Here is a 20,025-nt window from a genome sequence, read left to right as displayed (position 1 = left end):
TTGAGAAAATGACAACCTGTTTCTTGCTGCCAGAAGATAGTGGGTTTCCCGACCCTCTGCACTGTGCAGCATTCAGTTCATGAGAAGAACAGGGAAGCTTCTGGGTCTCTAGCAAATTGCTTCTAGTTATTATCTGCTGGGAAATAGAAGCTGACAAGAGAATCCCTGGGTGTGGAAAACAGTCTTTTTACATACCTAGCAGCAGCTTCTAGTACAGATCTGCATGGGTACTTGACTCTAAACAAAATTAAACTATTCCAGCACTCACAAAGCCGTGTGTGTGTGTGTGTGTGTGTGTGTGTGTGTGTGTGTGTGTGTTTAATGTTCTCCCTCAGGAACTAATATTACCTGAGGCATTTGGAAATGGAGCCCTGAGGAGACACTCCTATCATGAGTCTACTTTCTTTCAGAAAGTGTGTAGATTTCAGTTCCCTATAATATTTAACAACTTTCATAGCAAAAACCCTGTAGCAAATTTTAGGATTACTGTTTCTTCAATTCATCTGAAGAGCAAGCATCTGCATTTTAATGGCAGTTTTTACACCACTGTTGTTATATTAGCTATTAAGTGTCCGAAATGTAAGGCCCCAAGGCCTTTTTCCTGAATTAGCAAAGAAAGCTTCAAGGCAGATTATCACTAAGTAAATCAGGTTTAATTCAGGTTTCAAATGTACTTTTGGAATCTTAATTCAGGTGAAACTCAGTCAGTTAAAAGAACACAAAATCTGTCCTCAAAGTGCCTGTTGTTTTCAAAGCGACCACAATCAGTAAACTTTTAAACAATATTTCCTTTTTTAAAAGGCTTTTTTTTTTTTTTTAAATTGCCACTAGGATTATTACTGGGGCTAGGTGCCAGCACTATGAATCCACTGATCCTGACAACCTTTTTCTTCTCCTTCTCCTCATCCTCCTCCTTCTTTTTCTTCTATTGATAGGACAGAGAGAAACTGAGAGGGGTAGACAGCTTTTCAAAAATATTCTTTAATATTTTTATTTATTATTGGATAGAGACAGAGAGAAATTGAGAGGGGAGGGGAGATAGAGAAGAGAGAACCGGAGAGACACTTGCAGACCTGTTTCACTACTCGTGAAGCTTTCCCCTGCAGGTGGGAGCAGGGGCTTGAACTTAGGTCCTTCTGCATTGTAACATATGCACTTAACCAGGTGAGCCACCACCTGGCCCCCTTTCTTCCTTCCTTCCTCTTTCTTTCTTTCTTTCTTTCTCTCTTTCTTTCTTTTCTTTCTTCCTTTCTGTCTTACCATAGCACTGCTAAGCTCTGGCTTATGGCAGTGAAGAGGATTGAACCTGGGACTCTGGAGCCTCAGGCAGGAGAGTCTCTTTGCATAATCATTATGCTATCTACCCCCTGCCCTCTTTATTTCTTTTTAATACCAATAACTAGGCTAAGATTGTTTTCGCTGAATTATGACAGAAGACCCAATTCAAGGCTTGTAAACATTGCTTTGCAGTAAACCTACACTGTCCTCATTAATATTAGTATTCTGGGTCAACCTACTCTGCCACTTGAGGAAGACTGGTCCTGAAATGAGTGAAGCCTAGAATGTTCCTGGCTGTGACCATGGCCTCTGTGAGCCTAGACTGACAGGGACTCAGAGGCTACACAGGCTCCTATGCTAAATATGAATAGACATGGGCTCTAGGTCGGATTGATGGAATTAATAGTTAATAGTTTTTCTCATATTTGGGAGCTAACCTCTTCCCTAATCTAGCTTTCTAGTCCTATTCCCAATTATGACACCAACTTCCCAGACAGTACTTTTAGTCCACTTGCATGTTAGCTATCAGGCTCTGACAAAAGTTACTAAAGCGATGGGTCACATATCTGAAATGGACTTCCTAGCTTCTTCCACATGAAAACCCCTAGTTTCATTTGTTCTATTCCTACCTTTGGGTGCCAGTTTATTAAGCATTTTGTTTTATATCATACTACCTTTCAGCCACCAAGTTGCAGATCCTACCATGACTCCATCCTGACCTCCCTGGACAGATAACCTTACCAACGTGTTCCTGAACCTCACCTCTCCAGAGCCCATCTCATTAGGAAAAGATAGAAACAGGCTAGGGGTATGGATCAACCCACCAACATCCATGTTCAGTGGAAAAGCAATTACAGAAGCCAGACCTTCCACCTTCTGCATCCTATAAAATTTTTGGTCCATACTCCCAGAGAAGGATAAAGAATAGGGAAGCTTCTGATGGAGGGGATGAGACACAGAATTCTGGTGTTGGGAACTGTGTGGAATTGTACCCCTCTTATCTTAGAATCTTGTTAATCATTATTAAATCACTAATAACAATTATAAAAATAGTAGTATTCTGATGCTGTTTTCCAAGACAATAGTCACAGTATTCATACAGAATTGGAATATACTAGGTTGCACTAATCCATACTAATACAGCATATATTCAAATGAAATATATATAATTTGAAAAAGAAAGATCAGCATTCCAATGGAAAAATACTGGCTTTGAAAAAATCCCATTACAACAACTATAATGGCTGTGATATGGTATGTTTGTAGGCTTTTTTTTTTTTTTTTTTTTTTTTTGCAATGCAGTGCAGCTGTGTTCTCGGAAATGCCCAGCAGCTAAGGGAATACCAGAATAAAACCTGTAACAGGTCAATTATCTCTGTCTCATGACACCATCCTCTCAGAAGAGGTGCTCAAGACACATTGTGGTTGCTATTTACTTGAGTACAGGCTTATAAAGTCAAAGGATATGGGAAAAATTCCAACCCTAGTCATTTTCATTCAATTCTAAATGAATGCTTCACTATTTTCTAAAAAATAGGGTGTGTATCATAGGGCTTCTCAGAGTGTGATCCCTGAAGAAATGGCAGCATAACCTGGGAACTTGCTAGAAATGCAAGTTCTCAGGCCTACTCCAGAATCAGAAACTATAAGGTAAGGTTAGGGAATTGAGATCTCATGGAGCAGCTGGGGGAGCTCACTGAAACTGGAACTACTGAAGCAGGGCAGGATAGTTAGGATTTAAATCTCCTTGGAGAGACAAACCTGATTTAAATCTCTGTTCCTCAAGACCCATGGGACCTTGTATAAGCTGATTAAGCCCACAAAGCCTCAATGTTCTCATGTATAAGAAGGGAAGCACAGAAAAATCTGCCACGCAGAACTGGGGGGAAGATTAAATATTCCATACAAAGTGTTCAGCATGGTGGCTAGCAAAGAGTAAGCACCTAAAGAAAACTACTGTTGCCACCACCCAAATCAGGAGTTGTTTCAAGTTTTCATGCTTCAATAAGACATCAGAAGTAAAAAAGAAAAAAATAATAAGTTTTAAATTTCAACTAATTATTTACATCTGCATTCTTATCCCATCCCATCCATGTTTTTGGAGGTTCAAGTTGGTAGTGACTTGTATTAAGGAAGACGGTAAGCCTGCTCTCATTCAAGTCCCAAAAAAGATTTTTGCAGTTCAGCCTCCCCACACCACAACCAACCTTTCTTGGGAACTGCAACAAGTCAGGTGAACACAAAACTGGACAGAATACAGGAAGAGACCCTTTGTTTCCCACCACTGTGAACTAATACTTCTTATTCAACTCTTCCCTCTTCTGCAGAAGAAGTTCAAAAGTTTGAAACAAGTAAGATTTTAGAGGGAAGGAAATACAAATTTTTCCCCACTATGTACTGACAGTGGCAACTGAATCCAGGTGGATGTAGGAGACAAAAATGAGTCTCAGGTGGCATCATATTTAAGTGAACTAGACACTTGGGACAAACCAGATCCCAGACACACAGCCTTGAATTTGGCTTAAAAGTTCCTATAGAAAGATATAAATTAGGCAAGTTCCAAAATTATCTTTCTTTTTTAAAAAAAAATTTAAGAAGAGTATTTTCTTTCCTCCCTTGCATAAGAGATCCCTGCAATACACTGTAATTTCCTGCATCTCTCTCTAGAGACTTCAAAAGATGCTTCAGGTGACAGCATTACTCATACACCTGGGAATTCTGCTACAGACGTAAAAGAGAAACTGTCATTATCCCCGAGCTTCTGAAGGTTCTCCTCTGAGCAATCAGCAGGAAGAAGAACACAATGCCAGGAACATAGAACAAAATCCCAAACTGGTCTCTAGGAAGAGAAATCCAGTTGGTAACATGGCATTTTCCAGATCTATGCTCTGCCATAAATAAGACAGAGTTCAACTAATGTCCATGGACATTTTTCAAGTGTACTCTATACACTTGACAAAATGGCATGGCCAAATGCCAGTGGAGCATGAATATCTGACACAGGGATTGACAGAAATGAAAACAGGGTCTAGTTCAACTTTGCACGTGAACACACAGGTTCATTGTGTAATGTCTGGAAACTTTTCTGGCTGTTGCAACTGGTGGATGCTGCTGCTATCTGGTGAATAGAGGCCAGGGATGCTGCTCAACAGATGACAGGATCCAGGAAAGTACTGTAACTGGAAACTCTTCTGCCAAAAATGTAAGTAAGATTAGTGAGCCCCAGTTTAAACAATATACTCCACTCTTCCTGTCTTGGCTTTTGCTGTGGGAAAATATCCTCCCCTAAAAGACAGATGGAGAAGAGGGGAAACAATCACTTTATAATGGTTTTCAATCACTCATAAAGCTGTGCTATGGGGGGGCCGGGTGGTGGCACACCCGTTAAGCACACATAGTACTATACACAAGGAAACATGCAAGGACCCAGGTTCAAGGCCCTGTTCCCCACCTGCGGGGGGAGAGGGGGTTGTCTTACAAGCGGTGAAGCAGGTCTACAAATGTCTCTCTTTCTCTATCCCTCTTTACCTCCCCTTCCCCTCTCAATTTCTCTTTGTTCTATCCAATAAAATGGAAAAAATGGTCACCAGGAGCAGTGGATTTGTAGTACAGGCACTGAGCCCTAGCAATAACCCTGGAGGCAAAAAAAATATTATGAGCTCAAATCTCTTTGAGAAAGAATTAAATATTATCTGCCATTCTATTTACCACTTTTTTTTTTTTTTTTTTGCCTCCAGAGTTATCGCTGGGACTCGATGCCAGCACTACAAATCCACTGCTTCTGGAGGTTATTTTTCCCATTTTGTTGCCCTTGTAGTTGTTATAGTTGTTGTTGTTGGATAGAACAGATAGAAATGGAGAGAGGAGGCGAAGAAAGAGAGGGGGAGAGAAAGACACCTGCAGACCTGCTTCATCGCTTGTGAAGCGACCCCTCTGCAGGTGGGGAGATGGGGGCTTGAACCGGGACCATTATGCTGGTCCTTGCATTTTGTGCCATATGTGCTTAACCTGCTGCGCTACCGACCAGGCCCCCACTTACCACTTTTTGATATCTACTATAAAATAGAGGAATTATAACTTTCATCAACATTTAACTATGTTATGGTGTTTTAATTTTCACGATTTAATATGCAGAAATCCCTGAAGCCAGGGTGGAGTGTGGGGCTTGAATGTGTGAATCCTGGGGCTCAATTTCTGATACTGTATATGCAAGAGCAGAGTAGTGTTCTGGCCTCTCTATGTCTTTCCCTCATAAGAGGAATAGATACATCTTTAAAAATTAAGGTTTTTCAATTAATGAAAATGAAGATACCACTTATCAGAACCTATAAACTACAGACTTTACTCTTGGGTGCAAAAAATTCTCAACAAAACACTAGTAAACTACATATAATGATGCATTAAAAGATTCATCTACCATGATCAACAAGGATTCCAGGGATACATGAATCATTCAACATATCCCGAGCAAATGCTGTAACGAGTAAAAGTTATAGCCATGCAGGCCTACCTTTGGGAACAAAAAGAATCACAAAAAAAATACACATCTAAACTTGCACCTAAAAACTAAAAAAATATGAGGAGTCGGGCGGTAGAGCAGCAGGTTAAGTGCACATGGCACAAAGCACAGGACCAGCGTAAGGATCCCGGTTCAAGCCCCTGGCTCCCCACCTGCAGAGGAGCTGCTTCAAAGGCGGTGAAGCAGGTCTGCAGGTGTCTATCTTTCTCTCCTCCTTCTGTCTCCCCCTCCTCTCTCCATTTCTCTCTGTCCTATCCAACAATAACCACATCAATAAGAATAACAATAATAACGACAACAATAAAAAACAAGGGCAACAAAAGGGAATAAATAAATAAGTAAATAAATATATTTTTAAAAAGACTCCAAATTGGAAAGCAAGAACTAAAACTACCACTGAAGACCTGGTCAAATATATAGAAAAATCACAAGGACTCCACTAGCAACACTATTGGAAATAATAAACAAGTACAGTGGAGTGGCAAGGTAATTTTGTATGGCCCAAGAATGATGTAAATATCCAAATAGCCCCCCCCCACAACTGCTGCATATAAAGTGATAAAATTGAGACAGAATGGTATTAGAATGAAAATAGACACACAGATGAAAGGAACAAACTCTAGGAATAAGAAAATAAAGTCTAGGAATAAGAGCAAACAAATAGGGACAATTAATTTATAACGAGGAGCCAAAAGCCTATAATAAAGCAAGGGAAAGTCTCTTTAATAAGTAGTACTTTCAACAACAACAACAACAACAGAAAACAAAGGAACCCATCCAAAAATGAGAAGATATGAACAGAATATTCTCCATAGAAGAGATCCAAAAGGTCAACAAACATGAAAAAATACTCCAAGTCACTGATTGTCAGAGAAATATAAATCAGACAATCAGTGACTTGTAAGAGAAATACAAATAAAGACAACAATGAGATACCACTTCACTCCTGTGTGAATGTCATACATCAGAAAAGATAGCAGCAACAAATGCTGGAGAGGCGGTGGGGACAAAGAACCCTCCTGCACTGCTGGTGGGAATGTATATTAGTCCAACCCCTGTGGAGAGCAGTCTGGAGAACGCTCAGAAGGCTAGAAATGGACCTACCCTATGACCCTGGATTCCTCTCCTGGGGATATACCCTAAGGAACCCAAAATATCCATCCAAAAAGATTTGTGTATACCCATGTTCATAGCAACACAATTTGTAATAGCCAAAACCTGGAATCAGTCCAGGCATCCAACAACAGATGAGTGGCTGAGTAAGTTGTGGTCTATATACACAATGGAAAACTACTGAGCTGCTATTAAAAATGGTAAATTCACCTTCTTCACCTCATCTTGGATGGACATGCTAAGTGAGATAAATCAGAAAGAGAAGGATGAATATGGGATGATCCCACTCAAGACAGAAATTGAAAAATAAGAAGAGAAGGGAAAACACAAAGCAGAACTTGTACTGGAGTTGGTATATTGTACCAAAGTAAAAGAATCCAGGGTGTGTTATTTGGCGGGGGGGGGGGGGGGGGTGTGAGGATTCAGATTCTGGAATATGAACGCAGAGGTAGACCTAGTGGGGGTTGAATGGAAATGTGGAAAACTGAGAAATGTTACCCATGTACCAACTATTGTATTTTACTATTGACTGTAAACCATAAATAAATAAATAAATACAAAGAAAACTGGATAGACAGATGCAGAAGAATGAAACGAAACCACTACCGAATGTAATACACAAAAGATTACTTCAATATATATTAAAGGTTCCATACTCAATGCCCAGCACACTCATAAACTAGAGGTTAGTAGTGTTCTGGTCTCACTGTGCATTTCTCTCTCTCTCATTAAAATAGTCTACACAATCTCATAAAAATTGGACAGAGGTTCTGAAGTAGACATTTCTCCTAAGAGAAATTCTCCAAAGGGAAATTTTGTACACTATTGGTGGGAATGGAAGTTGGTGCAGTTATTAAGGAAAACAGTATGATTCTTCAATATACTTAAAATTTGGAACTGCACAGGATTCACTATCCTACCTTTGCGTACTTATATCCAAAGTACAAAACCACCAATTTGAAAAGATATATGCATTCCATGTTTACTGCAGCATATACACAATAACCAAGAAATGGTAACAATTCAAGAGTCCAATGACTGAACAAGGGTAAAGAAGATATGGTATACATACATACTTAGTAGACTACTCCTCAGCTACAAAAAAGAAAGGAAGGAAAGAAAGATCAATCCTGTCTTTTTCAGCAACACAGATGGACCTAGAGGGTATCATGCTTAGTAAATCAGCCTTGTAGAGAAAAAAACTTTTAAATATGAGGGCTACAGAGGAAACAATAGTTGAACTAAGTAAGAGAAAAACAAATTTTGGGGTTATAAGACTAATAAGTAGTTATAAGAAGGAGGGGTAACAAAAGCATGGGTAGAATTGAACTTTCAGTGGTAAATATATTATAGTAATACACATGCTGGATTTCAGTGATGTAAACCTGACATTTATATGTTATAATACAATGTTACTTCAATAAAAATAAAAATTAGCGATTTCAAAACAAATAGGGTCAAGGAGATCGTGAAGAGATAGCACACCAAACTTTCATGCCTAAGGGCCTAAAGTCCTAGCACCACTATGAGCGAGAGTTAAGCAGTGCTTGTATCTCTCTCATTAAAATAAAATGAATATATATGTATACACACATAAACACATACCATATATATGTAACTTTTAAGGGGTGGGAGATAATGCAGAAGTTGCAAAGTAGATTTTTATACCTGAAATTTTGGGGGTCCCTGGCACCATCATATACTAAGAAGTGAACTGTACTCTGATCTCTCTTTCTCAAATGAGACTAACTAAATAAAAGTTTAAAATAAATTAATATTTTCAAATCTGCTTAGTTAAGACTTTCTTTAGCATACTAAATCTCTCCCGAGCCCCCCAAATCAATCCCACAGTGGAATGATGATTCATCCACTGCTATACTCACTGCACATATGACAAGATCTTGCCCCCTTTAGTGCAATTTTCTGTTATACTTTGAAAGAAATCCCTACTATTTCATCTGGAGCAGCCCATGCATTAGAAAATGTTTGTGACCTTGGGCTCTGACCTGATTCATACAGTCCTGTCTCCAGTCATTACAAGAAAAAACATTTCACGCTTTTTTTTCTTTAATGCCTATGTGGGGTGACAGCTATTTTCCCCACCCCCAGCCCACTCCCCCTCTCCAGACACTGATGTCTTATTCATATTTGTTTTTTCTGTGGCTGGCACATAGCAGCAATCACTATATGTCTAACGAACTGACAAATAAATGACTATTTGTCTCAAAAGTATAAACAGAAAGCTTATGAAGTTCCCAAACACATGCCCTTGTTGATTAAAAAACCATGTATTGAACTTGAACTTCATGCCAGGCAAGGAACTAAAAACCCATAATGCACTGTGACAAAAATAGGAGTAATCTCTGTCTGAGTACATATATGAGTAGAGAGGGGAATGTCAGACAAATGAACAAGTAATAAAAAAGACCAGGCACTGCCATGTAGGGTTATAATAATAGGAGGTGGCGGGGGGAGGGAGAGGAGTGCTTTGACTAAGCAAAGTATATGACTTTGCAGCTGAGACCTGGAGGCTGAATCAGGGAGAGGTAATTGCCAAGAGCAGGAGAAACAAGTAGCAATCCAATACAGAGTGAGAAGTAAGAACTAAGGCTCTACAACAAGGAGAACTTTATTTGTGGAACTGGAGCAAAGAGAACAGGAGGGGATAGCTTAGAGGGGAGGGGTATCAGGAAAGCCCTGTTAAATAAGTCAGAAACAGAAGGATGAATATGGGATGATCTCACTCTCAGGTCGAAGTTGAAAAACAAGATCAGAAAGAAAACACAAGTAGAACCTGAACTGGAATTGGCGTATCACACCAAAGTAAAAGACTCTACACCAAAGTAAAAGACTCTGGGGTGGGTGGGTGGGGAGAATACAGGTCCAAGAAGGATTCAGAGGACCTAGTGGGGGGTTGTATTATTATATGGGAAACTGGGGAATATTATACATGTACAAACTATTGTACTTACTGTTGAATGTAAAACATTAATTCCCCAATTAAAAAAAATGGTTTCAACTATAGATTGTGGAAATGTCTCACTGCTAAACTGAAGGAGTCAATGTATTTCTAGCACTCCCAGGATCATGAGGCCATAACATGCAGAATGGGGGTTGAATATGGGTGGACAAAGGTGGTCCTTTCAAACCAAGTATCTAAGTATTTCCTGTAACCTCTGGGAGGGCTTCCCAACTGTTCAGAGGCAGGCACCTCTACTGGGATGGGTTGTCTGTGGGTTTGTATGTCTCTCTCCTTTAATTCCTTCTCCAAGGAGGAGTCAGGGGTGGGTGTGGGAGGATAGGAAGAGCTTAGTGGGAGACAAGCTCTATTTCAATTCCCCGTATACCTGAGACAAAGTGGTCTTTCTCTTTTTCTCTCTCCTATTTTCTCTACTCTTTTCCTCTTGCTAAGATAGTAAAGGGTATAATTGAGTTTTAGTATCACACAGGAATAGATGGGTGGGAGTTTATAGGCTCAATGGAATACTGAAATGGAAGAACTAACCAAGGTCAGCCAAGGCTCAGGGTTGACTGTCAGCTTGGTTACGTCCGACAGTGGCCTTTCTGTCTTTGAAGCCATAACAAAGGGCTAAAACCTCTACAGACTAAATAATATCTCAAATACTAATATATTCATCTTGCTTTCATTCTTTGGCAAATTCAGTTCACTCCCAGAAGAAAATGAAAGAAAACCTTACCATCATTCTTAAAAAAAATTAACTTGTGTTATTTCATTAAGCCATATTATCCTTACTAAAGGGAAAGAAAAGGGATACTGTCTTTAATGTATTAAAAATTTAAAAAATAGATCACTAAGTTATTTTCACTGTATTCATCTTTAGTACTTAATCCATTTAATAAACCATATTCCTCTTCTTGCCAGGTCAGGTTATATGTGAAGCCTAGGAGGGGCTATGGTTCCAAGGGAGGGTATATAGATTAGAGGGAAAAGGCTGACCTTCTTCTTGGAAGAAATGGTACAAGTCTTGTGACTTACCTCCTACCCCTCAAATTTGTCACTTTTTACTTACACTTAATTTACATGTACAACAACAATGACAAAAATAAATTACTAATAAATTGTTCCATATAGCACCTTTTTTTCTTTTTGAAGTTGTCATCAGGGTTATCACTGAGCTTGGATGTCTGCACGACAAACCCAACCCTCCTAGAGGCCATTTTCTTTCTCTCTTTTTTTTGGATAGAAACAAAGAGAAACTGAGAGGGAAGGAGACAGAGAGGGGAAAAGGAGAGACATCTGCAGCACTGCTTCACACCTTGGGAAGTTCCCCCCGCCCCAGAGGGAGACTGCGGACTTGAACCCTGGTCCTTGTTCATAGTATCTTGCACTATCTACAGGATACACTTTTGCCCAGCCTCAGCACGTTCTTTCTAAATAAATAAAGTTGGCTTCATATATAGTGCCAGCCGATTCTCACAATATTCTTCCAGGATCCAATAGTCACCATTTCATGGGGAAAAAGGGGGGGGCAGAGAAATTGGGTAATTTGCTGAAGTTCACTGGACAAATCTCTGACTTGATATAATTTTTACTAGTGATTTTATAGTCCTTTAAATTTATCTAAGAGACAAAGGATAATTCTCACATACTTGTATGTTATCATTTGCTCATACTAAAATGAACAGAATTTATGGATGACTGGCATTTACTTATTACTGTAGGAACTGAATGTTGCAGAATATTCACTCTTTGGATTTATATGATTTATTTATTTTTGTGCCATAATCTGGCCTTCAGCCAAAAACCAAAGGGAAAAAAACGGGTTCTGAAGGAGTTGGCACAAAAATAAAGTTGAGTCCCTTACCCTAAAAAGGATTCCACCATTATGTTAGTCTAGTGCACTTACAGCTAATTTTGTTTTGTTTATTTATTTATTTGCACATATACATATTTTGGCAGATACTGTTGCTGTCTATCAATTAGCCACTTACCTTTTTCTCACAAACTCTGAATTTGTGAGCAGCCATTTCCCATGCTCCTGAGATAAACTGTGGAGTGATCTAAGGAAGGCATAACAGAGAGTTCAAGATATAACCTTTTCTTAGAAGAGCTGGAAGAATACATACATTTTGCCAACACATTCCTTGATTCCTGCTTGGGCTAACTGTTGTATGAAAACACAATGTTTTGGGGAGTCAGGTGGTAGCGCAGCGGGTTAAGTGCAGGTGGCCATGCAAAACGCAAGGACTGGCCTAAGGATCCTAGCGCAGTGGGTTAAGTGCACATGGTGCGAAGCGCAAGGACCAGCTTAAGGATCCCAGTTCGAGCCCCTGGCTTCCCACCTGCAGGGGAGTTGCTTCACAGGCAGTGAAGCAGGTTTGCAGTTGTCTATCTTTCTTTCCCCCTCTCTGTCTTCCCCTCCTCTCTCCATTTCTCTCTGTCCTATCCAACAACGATGACATCATCAACAACAATAATAACTACAACAACAATGAAATACAACAAGGGTAACAAAAGGGAATAAATAAATAGAAAAAAATAATACCAGCAACTATTGACATTATCAGAACTCTTTTCTAATAGTTTATTTTTTAATTTCTTTATTGGAGGATTAATGGTTTACAGTCAACAGTAAAATACAATAGTTTGTACATGTGTAACATTTCTCAGTTTTCCATCTCAGCATTCTTATAGTTAATTAGTTAATAGATCTAAGTGTGCTATTTTAGAAATAGAAAAAGAACAAATCTAGGAGGCAAATGAGCTCAAGTCATCTTCTTCTTTTAGCGTAACTTGAAGCAACAGAACCAGAACTAGTTTCTGAGTGCCCTGATGTATTCCTGGAAGGGGCTTTAGAGAATTTATCCACTTAGGAGGACAATTAATCTTAGATAATCTTACTACTATTGTCAAGACTAATTTGAATCAGTAAAGTAAGATGGTTCAGATCACCTTCTTACTACAGAGTGACCCCAAATGTATTAGAATTATAGCACACTTAAACCCTCTGATCACCTTCCTGGGTCTCAGCCATTTTATTTCACTGTTGTTTTTCATCTGGTGTTTGGCCAAACTCCAGTGACAGCCTCATGTTTCTTCCCTTTTTTTGGAAAGTTCTTCCAGAGCTAAGGAAGCTTTATTATTCTTGACTGTCAATCAATTCTAAACTCTCTTAAATTATACCCCTTTTTAAAAACTGGGGGAAAACTCTCTCTTTGATTCAATTGACAGATTTATTAACTGTAATGACCCAGTGGTAACAAGGCAGGCATGATCTCTGCACTCATAAGACAGTCTGGGGAGTCAGGCAGTAGTGCAGTAGGTTAAGTGCACATGACGCAAAGCGCAAGGACCAGCGTTAAGGATCCCGGTTCGAGCCCCTGGCTCCCCACCTGCAGGGAGTCGCTTCACAGGCAGTGAAGCAGGTCTGCAGGTGTCTATCTTTCTCTCCCACCTCTGTCTTCCTTTCCTCTCTCCATTTCTCTCTGTCCTAACCAACAACAATGACATCAATAACAACAATAATAACTACAACAATAAAACAAGGGCAACAAAAGAGAATAAATATTTTTTTAATTAAAAAATGATTTTTTTAAAAAAAGACTTGTCTGGTGGCAAAATCAGGCATTATGTAGGTCATTTTAAATGTAGTGGATGTTGAGTGGGAAATCTCAGGGTGTGTGATGAGATCACCTGCTTTGAGGGAACACCAAAAATATAAGGCTTGAAAAATAAATTTGGATGAAATTTTGGAGTTGAGAAGAGTATTCTAGACTAAAAGAACAAAAACTGTGATGAGGCTCAGGCAAAGAGTTGGAATCAAGAAAACTGCTGTAGGTGCCAGTTGATGGCGCACCTTGTTGTGTGCATAAGGACCCAGGTTTTAGTCCCTGGTCCCCATTTGCAGGGGGAAAGCTTTGCTAGTGGTGAAATAGTATTGACAAGTGCCTCTCTGTCTCTTTCCCTCTTTATGACCCCTCTCGATTACTGACTGTCTCTACCCAAATAAATAAATAAAAATAATTAAAATGTTTTAATATTTTTAAAAAGCTGTGTGACCTTATATAATTAGGCAAAATAAAACATAGAGGGAAGTAATGACTTAAAGACACCTTGAAAGCCACATGTAAATGTACTTTAATTTTTAGATTGTGTTGCTTTTTTCTGCTTTTTATTCATTTAAAATAGATTTCAGTCTCTTCCTCTCTGTCTCCCCCTACTTTCTCAATTTTTCTCAGTGTCTCTCCAAAATAAATACATAAAATAAGATAAGAAGTTAAAATATATTTTCTGAACAGATAGTATGATACATATGTTTGGGTAAAATAGACTGTGTCTGGAGGGATAATACAGAAACTAGGCATAGTGTGTTTATACTTGGGGGAGGAAAGAGTACGGGCTGCCACTTGCTTACATAGAATTTTCTTGTGACTTAAATGAAAATTATTCTTTTGTAGAACCACTAGTTATGGTTTATTCTACAGAGTCCAGGTAAAATTAAACAACTACTCAGTGCCTCAGCTAGATGTCTTTGTGCAGCAAACAAATTGAAAAATTTTACATGATAATCCCATGTTCAGCCCCTACTGCACCTAATAACATAGCTCCTGTGCTCAGATAACCAGAGACAGGTAGATTACTCTTTTTTTTAAACACCACAGTTCTCTCTTTAAATTTTATTTATTTATTTAGTTATTACTGGATAGAGATAGAGAGAAATTGAGGGGAGAGGGAGGTAGAGAGAGACAGAGAGACACCTGCAGCCCTGTTTTTACCACTTGTGAAACTTCTCCCCTGCAGGTGGGGACCAAGGCCTTGAACCTGGGTCCTTACGCACTACAGTGTGAGCGCTTAACCAGGGGTGCCACAACCTAGCTCCCTGTTGTTGTTGGTATTATTGTTGTCATTGCTGCTGGACAGAACAGAGAGAAATCAAGAGAGAAGAAAGGGGTAGAGAAAGACACCTGCAGACCTGCTTCACCGCTTGTGAAGCGACTCCCCTGCAGGTGGGGAGCCAGGGGCTAGAACTGGGATCCTTATGCTGGTCCTTGGACTTTGCGCCACCTGTGCTTAACCTGCTGCGCTACCACCCGACTCCCAGTTGCTGGTATTCTTTATTTCCAGTTTGAATGTCATTTTCCTTACATGCAACTATAACATATAGTTATGGAGAAGTTACAGAATTAAAATCAATAATTTAAGGTGTGCAGCACAATAGTATGTAAAATTCAAATACTACTTACATGATGACAAAGACACAACTTGCATAAATTCTGTTCAAGTTGGAGAAGAATTTTCAGAAGTTAAAGATCATTGAAATACAGTTGTGTGAAAAGGAGTTTCTATTCTTTCAGTTTTTCCTACAATAATGAAAATGTATGGATATTGCCTTCTTCCGTCATTACACCCAAGAAAACTATACAGCAAAGGGGAAGAAGTGTATACCATCAGGGTCTTTGGGATTTGTTCCAAGCAGGTTTTGCAACCAGAAGTAATATCCACTTATTTTATCTAAATATTCATGTGGATTTTGTCTTTTCTTTGATATGCTTAATTTTCTTCCTAATGACAAAATTAATAGATCTAATGCTCCAGGAAGATGTACTGTGCCCTTTCATTTGTTTGTTTGTTTCTCATAATCTCTTAGGACCCCTCCCAATGCCCTGTTGAGAAGTATATATTCCCCCAGTGTAAAGTGCACAGAAGTAGATATTAGGGGATATAATCATTATAAGTTCTACAGTCTTCAGCACATCGGTTGCCTTAGTAAATATTCTTTCTCATCAATAAATAATTAAATATGATATTATATATATAGTCAATTGTGGAATTAAAAAAAAACTTTCACAGTACAAATCACACTATAGGGAACTATAAAGAACTTCTCACTTCTCAAGGCTGTCCAGTATCATGGCTATCTGCATGACTATTTGAACGTTCATTTGATTTAAAATGATTAACCTAAGCTAGTTATGGTAATTCTGCTCTTCTCTCACATACTTGGGTTAGGAAAGGGGCATGTGATCCATTCATGGTGCCCAAGCCCTAAGGGAAATTCTACTTCTGGGAAATCTTGTCTAGTAATAGTAGAGTCACCCACAGTGTGCCAAGTGAAGAGGAAACAAATATTGAGATTTGATTTAAGCAAGGTAATTACTAAGAAAGGAAATTGGAGCCTCAAGCACTGTGTGCTAGCTGGAGTTGCCTAACCTCAGGATACCCACTTTTATAAGAACATGTTTCTCTATTAATACAGTTCAAGTGGCTTCTCTGTTACTACAGGAGACCTTTGGCAATACACTTCACATTAGACCCATATTAGCAATTTGTCAAGGAAGAATATAAATTATAGCTTTGTATCCCAGAGCCAAACACAATATCCTATACATAGTAAGAAACTAACATATGGAAGTCTAATTGCACTAACTAGCAAACTTAAAATACACGAGTGAATTTCTCAGTCAAGCATCATTTCCAGGATGTTTAATACTATACAAATGAGCAATCCTAATTAAAGACACTAAGACATGAAGGTAGAACTGTTGCATGAGGAGATGGTATTACAATTCATCTCAATATATTATTGACATTGTACAAGAAAAACAGCAAAGTGTTAAGGAATCAATGAGAAACAAGTGTGGAAATGGATCACTAAAGAATGTTTAGTAAGTATCTAAAGGGATTATTATTTTTTTTAAACAAGCACAGGTGTGGCATGTCTGAATTAAGGTTCTAACAACCTAATGACGGTTCTAATGACCAGCATTAGGAGAACAGGGTACCTGTAGAACATCTAGAAGTACATCCCCTTGGAAGCGAAAATGCAGAAAATCCTGAGTCACTGTGTGGGAAACAAAAATGGTTAGATAGGGGGACCAGGATGTTGCACGCTGGGATAAGCGCACATAGTGAAAAGTGCAAGGAGCTGTGCAAGGATCCCAGTTTGAGCCTCTGGCTCCCCACATGGGGGCTGGGGGGGTGGATGCACAAGAAGTGAAGCAGGTCTGCAGGTGCCTATCTTTCTCTCCCCTCCCCTCCCCTCCTCTATCTTCTCCTCCTCTCTTGATTTCTCTCTGTCCTACCCAACAGCAGCAACAACAACAATGGAAAAAAAAATGGCCACCAGGAGCAGTAGATTTTTAGTGCAGGCACTGAGCCGCAGTGATAACCCTGGAGGTTAAAAAAAAAAAGGTTAGATAAGATCCACACCACTTCCTGAGACACAAAGTACTAGGATAAAAGAAGTGTTTTATCCTAGGGGTAGACATGCAGCTTCCTGGGACAGTGGGGGGTGGGAGTGGGTGGGAGGGATGGGTCACAGTCTTTTGGTGGTGGGAATGGTGTTTATGTACACTCCTAGCAAAATGTAGACATATAAATCACTAGTTAATTAATATGAGAGGGGGAAAAATCAATTGTATGTCTCAAAGTTTTTCAAAACACAAACTGAATCTTTTTAATATATAGGCTGTGTATTTGATATGCGGACTCTCTCAAAAGCCTAGACCAAGTAGATTAGAAGCATCCAATAGCACAGCTATATACAAGATACTGGGTACTGTACAGCAAACCCTAACAAAAGGGCTTTTCAAAGTTAACCCAATTACCAAATAATGTGATGATAACATTAACTATCGATTGTCCTTTTGAACCCTAAGACAGCAGTAACCTCACATCTCCACTATAGAGCCACTACTTCCCCCAGTCCTGGAACCCTTGGATAGGGCCCACTTTCCCATATGCCTCTCCCAATCCATATCAAATAATATTGCATCCGCCGACCACAACCTAACCAACGCAAGGATTGCCACCTCAACATGCTTCACCTCAGACTGTGTCCAGAGACTTCACGTGTGGAATGACAACTCTTCAGCTTCATTACTCGGGTGAGACCTTTCCTTTTATAGTACACTCTAGTTTCATCTCAGGTGGTTCACTTTCTAACAAAGTCCCAAAACCTAGATATACACCAGTTTCTGTGAGAGAGAGCTTATGTTCACATGTATCCATAAACTACTGCAAAATATATACCTGAAAGCAGAATTACACTAGAGTTTGCAGTGAGTACCTCCCTAACACTTCCTCTCCACTATTCCAAGCTTTGGGTCCATGATTGCTCAACAATTTGTTTGGCTTTGTATGTTAACTCTCTTTTCAATCACCAGGTTCCAGATGCCATCAGGATGCTAGCCAGGCTTCCCTGGATTGAAGACCCCACCAATGTGTCCTGGAGCTCAGCTTCCCCAGAGACACACCCTACTAGGGAAAGAGAGAGGCAGACTGGGAGCATGGACCAACCAGTCAATGACCATGTTCAGCGGGGAAGCAATTACAGAAGCCAGACCTTCTACCTTCTGCAACCCTCAATGACCCTGGGTCCATGCTCCCAGAGGGATAGAGAATGGGAAAGCTATCGGGGGAGGGGGTGGGATATGGAGATTGGGTGGTGGAAATTGTGTGGAGTTGTACCCCTCCTACCCTATGGTTTTGTTAATTAATCCTTTCTTAAATAAAAAAAATTAAAAAATAAAAAAAGAAGTGTTTTGACATTTACCATAGATCCATAGACATCACAAGGGAATTTAGACATGTCTTAGAAAAACTGAAGATTTACTTACTCCCTCTTGATGTTTTTTTTTTTTAGAACAGAGATTTTGTGTTCCACATAGACTTACAGAATTTTATATCCGCCAATATATCAATAATCTTAGCAATACAGAAGTATTATTACCATCTCATTTTATTAAACCAAACTGTTTATTTATTTACTGAAGTAACATTGAATTATAATATTACATAGTGTGAATTATTAAATATAATGTGTATCTACATTAAGTATATCAATTCGGCTTTATTCTTCACCACACCTTTGTTTCCTTAGTCTAGGTTTATGTTTTAACCACCTTCTTCTTTCCTTATAATAAGTACTAGATAATTTTACCTATCATCTATCTATCTCTATTTTTTTTTTTTGTTACCAGGGTGATCGCTGGGGCTCTATGCCTGCATGACAAATCTACTGCTCCTGGCAGCCAATTTTACCCCCCTCTCCCCCCTATTTTTTACTTGATAGAACAGAGAGAACTTTAGAGGGGTGAGGAGATAGAGAGGGAGAGAGAAAGACACCTGAAGGCCTGCTTCACCTCTCATGAAGTGTACTTCCTGTAGATGGGTGGCAGGCTCGAACCTGGTTCCTTCCAGATGGTAATAGGTATGCTTAACCAGGTGCGCACTGCCCGACCCTCAGTACTAATTAATTTTATATCCTCAAAGTTTACTCTTATATATCTTATATAATAAGTTCATTCGTTTCTTTTTTGCCTCCAGGGTTATTGCTGGGCCTTTGTGCCTGCACTACGAATCCACTGCTCCTGGTGGCCACTTTTTTTTGTGTTGTTTTTGACAGGACTGAGAGAAATTGAGAGGGGAGGGGGATATAGAGAGGGAGATGACAGAGAGACACCTGCAGACTTGCTTCATCGCTTGTGAAGTGACTCCCCTGAAAGTGGGGAGCTGGGGGCACAAACCAGGATTCTTGCACAGGTCCTTATACCTTCTACTATGTGTGCTTAAGCCCATGTGCCACAGCCCGGTCCCCCGTTTCTTTATGTGTCATATATGAATGAAATTATATAGGGTTTTTCTTTCTTTTTTTTTTAGTTAAAAATTTCATCTTTTATTTGCTGGACAGAGACAGCCAGAAATCAAGAGGAGATAGAGAGGAAGAGAGAGAGAGACCCCTACAGTACTGCTTCACCATTCACAAAGCTTTCCCCCTTCAGGTGGGGAACCCGGGCTCAACTGGGGCCTTTGTGCATTGTAACATGTGCGCTCAACAGGTGTGCCACCACCCTGCCCCTTTCTCAGTCTGATTTATTTCACTAAACATGGCACTCTTTAGGTTCATCCATATTGCTGTAAATAACAGGATTTCCTTCCTTCCTTCCTTTCTTCCTTTTGCTGGATAGACTCTGATTGTGATTGTGTATAGACACCACATCTTCACCCATTCATCAATGAGTTCACTAGTGATGCCATTTGGTCTTGGACTGTTATTTTGGGGGAAGTCCTACTTTACTGTTTCAAAATGAATTGTTACTTGACTTTTTATAAAATGAATTTTTCTTTCTTCCCGATTCAGAAAGTATTACAG

At 39.5% G+C, this 20,025-nt stretch overlaps 1 protein-coding gene across 3 annotated transcripts in view; it reads right to left on the bottom strand.

Moving 5' to 3' along the window:
• The window catches only part of FRMD4B (FERM domain containing 4B), a 407,614-nt gene that overhangs the window by 224,021 nt on the left and 163,568 nt on the right, over positions 1 to 20,025 (bottom strand). For 2 of the 3 annotated variants that reach the window (XM_060202892.1, XM_060202891.1), the window contains exon 3: positions 11,864 to 11,932. The exons of the other annotated variant lie outside the window; for it this stretch is intronic. In XM_060202892.1, the coding sequence (XP_060058875.1) occupies positions 11,864 to 11,899 (36 nt within the window). In that variant the 5' untranslated portion in view covers positions 11,900 to 11,932. The remainder of the gene's footprint in view (positions 1 to 11,863; positions 11,933 to 20,025) is intronic. 3 annotated transcript variants of the gene reach the window in all.

The sequence above is a fragment of the Erinaceus europaeus genome, chromosome 12 (assembly GCF_950295315.1).
Source record: "Erinaceus europaeus chromosome 12, mEriEur2.1, whole genome shotgun sequence".
NCBI classification, from domain to species: domain Eukaryota; kingdom Metazoa; phylum Chordata; class Mammalia; order Eulipotyphla; family Erinaceidae; genus Erinaceus; species Erinaceus europaeus.
The sequence above is the reverse complement of the archived record's forward strand: the minus strand, read 5'-3'. Positions and strand labels throughout refer to the sequence as shown.